The sequence below is a fragment of the Amphibalanus amphitrite genome, unplaced genomic scaffold, assembly GCF_019059575.1.
Source record: "Amphibalanus amphitrite isolate SeventyFive unplaced genomic scaffold, NRLGWU_Aamphi_draft 002431F_arrow, whole genome shotgun sequence".
Classification (NCBI taxonomy): Eukaryota; Metazoa; Arthropoda; class Thecostraca; order Balanomorpha; family Balanidae; genus Amphibalanus; species Amphibalanus amphitrite.
The window spans coordinates 218-6,431 of record NW_024883871.1 but is presented as its reverse complement, the minus strand read 5'-3'; the positions used below and the strand labels follow the sequence as shown (position 1 = coordinate 6,431).

Genomic DNA, 6,214 nt, shown 5'->3' with positions numbered 1-6,214 from the left:
CTCGGCTGGTACTGGTGGCGTCTGCACCCTGGGGTTCATCAAGCCATAAGCAAGCACACAAACATGGCGCAGCCTGCCTTCTGAACTTGCCGTGCCACTCATCAAGCAAGCATAAGCAAGCGTTAGTGACTTTTTTTGTGAAGCGTGCATCTAATTATTGTGATTTTTATCAGCCGTTGTTGAAGACCTTCGTGTAGCTGCTGTGCTGCATCGTCACTCAAGATGCCTGGTTTCCATCCACCAGAGGACTTTGACTTCACCTCTCCTGAGAAGTGGCCGGCGTGGCGTGATCGCTTCATCCGCTACCGACTGGCATCGGGACTTCACAAGGAGGACGGTGATGTACAAGTAGCTGCGTTGATCTATAGCATGGGCCCGCAGGCCGAGCATATCGTGTCAACTTTTAAGCTAACTGCTGAGCAAAGCAAAGATTTTGATTTTGTGCAGAGCAAGCTAGACGAGTATTTCATTCCGAGACGGAACTTCGTTGCAGAACGTCATAACTTCGAGCTCCGCTGCCAAGGGTCACACGAGACCAACGAATCGTATATCAGGGCATTGTTCTCTCTCGCCGAGCATTGTGGCTTTGCAGACGCTGACGAGCGGATCCGGGATCGTCTCATATCCGGGATGTCCGACAGGGAGCTGTCCCGCAAGATCCAGCTCAAATCGCTCGAGGAAGAGGTGTCGATGAATACCGTCATTACTATGATGCGTAACGTCGAAATCGTAAGCAGCCGTGACAGCTCCGGTCCATTTGATGTCAACAGAGTTCAAGCACCGACGCAGTACGGACAGCCGCGCCAGCAGCCGCAGCACGCCCGTCAGCGCCAGCGTGGCCATCAGCAGCAGCACCAACGGCGCCAGCAGCACGGGCGACAGCAGCAGTCAACTGTCACGCAACCACGACAGCAAGCGCGTCACATCGACTCTGCAACAACATGCAGGTATTGCGGGAGAGAGCGGCATGCTTCACCGAGGGACTGTCCCGCTAAGGGAAAAGTTTGTTCCAACTGTCAGAAAATGGATCACTTCGCAGCCGTCTGCCGATCACCTAGCGTCAGGCAGATAGAGCGTACAGAATCAAGCGAGCCGTTAGCGCCACATGATGCTTTCGTTGGCGAAATCGACAAAGCGTGCGCGCCGTGGAGAATCACAGTCAGTCTCTGCGGTCAGGAGGTCACGTTCAAAGTTGATTCTGGTGCCGACGTTAGCATTCTGTCTTTGAAAACCTACCAGCGACTGAACCTGCCCTCCCTTGAGCATGCCTCAAGCACGCTCACTAGCGTCGGTGGCGTGCTAACCGTAAAAGGAAAGCTGCATGGGACAATCATGTTCAAAAGCAAAGCGGAGTCGGAGGTGTTCTATGTAGTGGACTCAGCAGATAACCTCCTCTCCCGGTCGGCGTGCTCGCGTCTGGGTGTTCTCCAGTTCACAGGAGAGGTGCATGAAGACGTCTTCGGAGAAGCAGGTCTCATGAAGACGGCACCGATCAGCATCCGGCTACGCGAGGATGCCGTCCCGGTCGCTCTCTCCACAGCAAGACACGTCCCCCTGCCGCTGATGAAGCCAGTGGAGGAGGAGCTGAAGAGAATGGAAGAGCAGGGCATCATCGTACCAGAGACTGAACCCACAGACTGGGTATCCGCGCTCGTCCCTGTCCCGAAGAACAGTGGTGTCCGGATCACAGTTGACTACAAAAAGCTGAACCAAGCCGTAAAGCGTGAGATCTTCCCGATCCCGACCCTGGAGCACCTGACGTCCAAGCTGGGCGGTGCGACACTGTTCTCCAAGCTGGACGCTTCTTCTGGCTTCTACCAGATCCCGTTGGACGAAGCAAGCTCCAAAATGACTACGTTCATCACACCGTTCGGCAGGAAGAGGTTCCTGCGCCTGCCGATGGGAATCTCACTGGCTCCGGAGTGCTTCCAGCGAAAGATGCAGGAGATGCTGGATGGACTGCCTGGAGTCATCGTCTACATGGACGACACGCTGGTTTTTGGAGATGCAAGCAACCATGACGCACGCCTCGAAGCCGTCATCAGAAGAATCCACGAATCTGGCCTCAAGCTGAACAAGACGAAATGTGAGTTCCGAAGGGACGAGGTCAAGTTTCTTGGCATGAAGATAAGCAAGAATGGCATCGGCGTGGACGACGAGAAACTTGAAGCGATACAGCAGCTCCAGCAGCCAAAGAACGTCACAGAGCTCCGGTCTCTGCTAGGGGTGGTCAACTACCTCTGCAGGTTCGTCCCGCACATCCAGGAGCGCCTAAGGCCCCTCAACGATCTGCTGAAAAAGGACGCTGCGTGGAACTGGACGCCTCAGCAGCAGCAAGCACTGGATGATGTGAAAGCAGCCGTCACGTCCGCTCCAGTCCTGGCGTTCTACGACCCAGCGCGTGAGACAGTGGTCAGCGCAGACGCAAGCAGCTACGGAATCGGAGGATGCATCCTTCAGAAGCATGGTTCCAGCTTCAAGCCCGTCGCATTCTGCAGCAGAAGTCTGACGGACACAGAGACGAGGTGGGCCCAGATTGAAAAGGAACTACTCGCTGCAACTTGGACGTGCGAGAAGATGCACATGTTCCTGTCTGGACTGCCGTCGTTCGACCTACAACTGGATCACAAGCCACTGATCCCGCTCATCAACACGAAAAATCTCGTAGATGCGCCAATCAGGTGTCAGCGCATGCTCATGCGACTGATGCGTTACAACGCAACAGCGGTGTTCATTCCAGGGAAGCAGCACCTGGTACCTGACTTCCTCTCGCGTCATCCACTCCAGAAGCACGATGCGATCGGCGCTGTGCTACAGGAAGACGTCCACAACTTCTGCAAGAGGGTCTTCGATGACCTGCCCGCCACACCGCAGCGTCTGGTGGAGATCAGCAGGGCACAACAGGCAGATGAACTCCTCCAGCGCGTGGTTCAGCAGACTCTCTCTGGCTGGAAGGAGGGAGCAAAGCACTCCGACATGCTGGACTACTTCGCCGCGCGTGGAGAAATCAGCGTTCTCTACCTGACAAGCGGCACACTGCTGATGTACGGCCGCCGCATCATCATACCGCCTAGTCTGCGTGAAGAGATGCTCAACCGTCTACATGACGACGGTCACTTCGGGCTCAACAAGTGCCGCCAGCGAGCAGCAGAATCCGTCTGGTGGCCCAAGATCAGCATCGACTTGAAGCGCCACGTCGAGCACTGCGCGTTCTGCCAAGTGCACGCGCCCTCCCAGCACGCTGAGCCACTGGTAACGACTCCAACGCCGTCAAGACCGTGGAATCACATCGCAGCAGATATCTTCCACTTCAACAACAGCAACTGGCTCGTGACTGTGGACCTCTTCAGCAGGTATCTGGAAATTCAACGCCTGCCCAGCCTCACAAGCACCGCAGTCATCGAGCGGCTGAAGCGCCTGTTCTCCAGACTGGGGATACCGGATCTGATGACAACAGACGGAGGAACGCAGTTCACTTCCAGCTCATTCGCCGACTTCGCAGCGTCGTACGGCTTCACACACCGCGTCACTGACCCGCACACGCCATCATCCAACGGAGCAGCTGAACGGGCCGTGAGGACCGCAAAGTGGATACTTCGCCAAAAAGATCCTCACCTCGCTCTCCTGAACTACCGAACAACGGCTGTGGAAGCCACTGGATACTCCCCGGCCCGCCTTCTGATGGGACGTGAGCTTCAGTCCCGTCTCCCCGTCGCTCAGCAGCCCGCCAAGAAGGCATGGCGGCACGCCAAACTCCGCGATGGGCGGAGAAAGAAGAAACAGGAGTCAACCGTCAATCAGAGGCGAGGCGCCCGCAACCTGCCTCCGCTGCATCCCGGCGCCAGAGTCCGGATCAAGACAGAAAAGGGCAGCTGGTCGGAGCCCGCCATCGTCACGCAAAGGCTCTCCAGACGCAGCTATCTGGTGGAGCTCGGCGGCTGCCAATATCGCCGCAACCGACGGCACCTGCTGCTGATCCCTCCTGTTCCGTTACAGGTCCCGGCACAGCACGGAACCGTGCAACGGGCAGCACCAGTGCCACCTCCGGTGGTGCCGCCGACATCCGTGGCAGTACCACGCCCGGTGGTGACGCCACCACCACCACAGCAGCTTCCGCCAGCTGCGCCGTCGCCTGAGCCGGCGACGTCTCCGCTGGCACCCGCTCCACTATCAGTGCAGCCCGCTGACGACCCCGTACACGTTAGCCCTCGTAAAACTCGCAGCGGTCGGATTTTCGGGGTTTAAGAAAACCAGCTTTGTGCTTGGAGTACAGCTTAGCATTCTCTAGTAGATCTTATTAGCAGTCGCGTAAGAGGGGGAGATGTATCGTGGTGGCTGCTGTGGTCACACCCCGCTCTATAGCCTAGAGCCGCCGCTGAGCCGGCGCCGGTATCGTATGCAGTCTGGGCTGTGGCCGCCCGGGCCACCGCCGCCCCGCTCGCTGAATACAGTTCTCGGCTGGTACTGGTGGCGTCTGCACCCTGGGTTCATCAAGCCATAAGCAAGCACACAAACAGTGAGGTCAACTTTAGGTGTTGATCTCGGAGCACGGTCAGGTCGGAGCCCCCCAGATCACGAACTTGGTCGCAGGAGGTCATGTTGCATATCGTTCGATTCGGTTGGTCTTCCCGAGTCCATTGGTGGCTTTTCCGACTTGCTAGCTCAATTTGATAAGGAGTTATTGACCGAAAACTCTTACAATCCTAGTGATGTCATAAATTATGTCACACAAGGTCAACAATGCAAAAGTGAAGCATCGAAACTTGCAAGGATTGCATAAAATCACGATTCAGTGCGGTTCAGATAGTATGAGATCGTTATCGGCGCCAAAATAGCAGTTTTCATTTTTCCCCATTGGCTTATAATGTCACGAAAATGACTTGACCTCATATGACCCTCACAAGATATCCGAGATAAACAAGTTGTGAGACTCTTAATTGATACTATGTAGATCCTGAAAGTTCAATTTCCCTGTGAAAGCTCCTCTGGCAGTAAGGGCGTTGCGAAGTTGCGACTTCTGAAGACCGTGCAGAGGTTCACTTATGACGTCATAGGTCAGTGACCGACCTGACCCGAAAATTCGGTTGGTGTCAGAAGATCCGGCTTGAATCAAAGGTCAGGTATGCCAGGTTTCAGCTCTCTATCGCCAGCGTGTTTGGAACTATCGCGAAAAAAAACCTATGACTAGGCGGCACCAGCCCTCCCCCTCGGCCGGCGAGGGTTAAAGAATGAAGAAAAACTACTGTTAATGGTGCCCAGCGAGACTTTGATGCCTTGCTGATAAAGTGCCAGTGCATTTACCTGACCTGATATTCAGTCTCATTTAAAACTTTTTTTAAACAGGTCATGCAGTTTTTCCGTTTTGCCCCACCGGTGGGTTAAAACGGGAAATGGCGCAGGGCAATACGGGCTCCGACGAGCCTTTCACCTAGCTTTACTTTCTTTCTCAGTCTCCTATCTCCTATCTCCAGTCTCCTATAGTATCCGTCCAAGCCATTGAAAATGAAACAGTTTATCTCGGCAAGAATGTACCGATATATTAGTTACACACCATGAACGTCGATAGCGGGGGGGGGGGGGGACGCGTTTCCCCAGTTGAAGAATCCGGCGCGGGACGTCCCCTCCAAAAGTAACCCATACCTAAATGTTTTAAAAAGTGACCATTTGCAGCGGTCATTTATAATGGAGCCATGTAAACAGAAATAAGCCTTCTTCAAGAGAATGGGTACCTACTGATGCTGGTCAGTACGACCGTACACAAATAAGACCTATAGCAGGTGCTTACTTACATCCAGAGTGCGCCAGAAAGATCTACCCATTGACAGTATCACTTTATTTCAAAACGGCCTGGCATAGGAATGCCAACTTTTGCATATATATCACAAGTTGTTTCAAATTCTGACAGAGTAGCTTATTTTGTATATGTTCGTCTGCTGTCCTCACTACACACCTGAAATGTGAGGACGGCTCGGCCCACATCGGCCGGTCCTTTTCTCCTGGGATCACCACTGGGTGATGGCCCTATTTACCACTGACGCCGCTGATTTGTCGCTGGTCCAAGGACTGCTGGGCGAGACCTAGTCCCGACCCGAGCCCCATGGACTTCTTCAACTGGAATATTCTAGAAAAACCAGCCTACCGAGCCCCAAACCAACGCGAATGACCTACGGCGCAGCATCGTCCAGCAGTAAGGTGATGGAGAAAAAATAATTGA

The 6,214-nt window shown here is 54.4% G+C and overlaps 1 protein-coding gene across 1 annotated transcript; it reads left to right on the top strand.

The window, feature by feature from the left end:
- Positions 1 to 222: 222 nt before the first annotated feature.
- Positions 223 to 3,996, top strand: LOC122376978 (uncharacterized protein K02A2.6-like; the record flags this gene model as incomplete). The annotated part of the gene is made up of 3 exons (XM_043356942.1): positions 223 to 337; positions 593 to 729; positions 1,432 to 3,996. Coding segments are annotated over exons 1-3 (2,817 nt in total), but the record flags the coding sequence as incomplete, so codon positions are not given.
- Between the last annotated feature and the right edge of the window lie 2,218 nt (positions 3,997 to 6,214).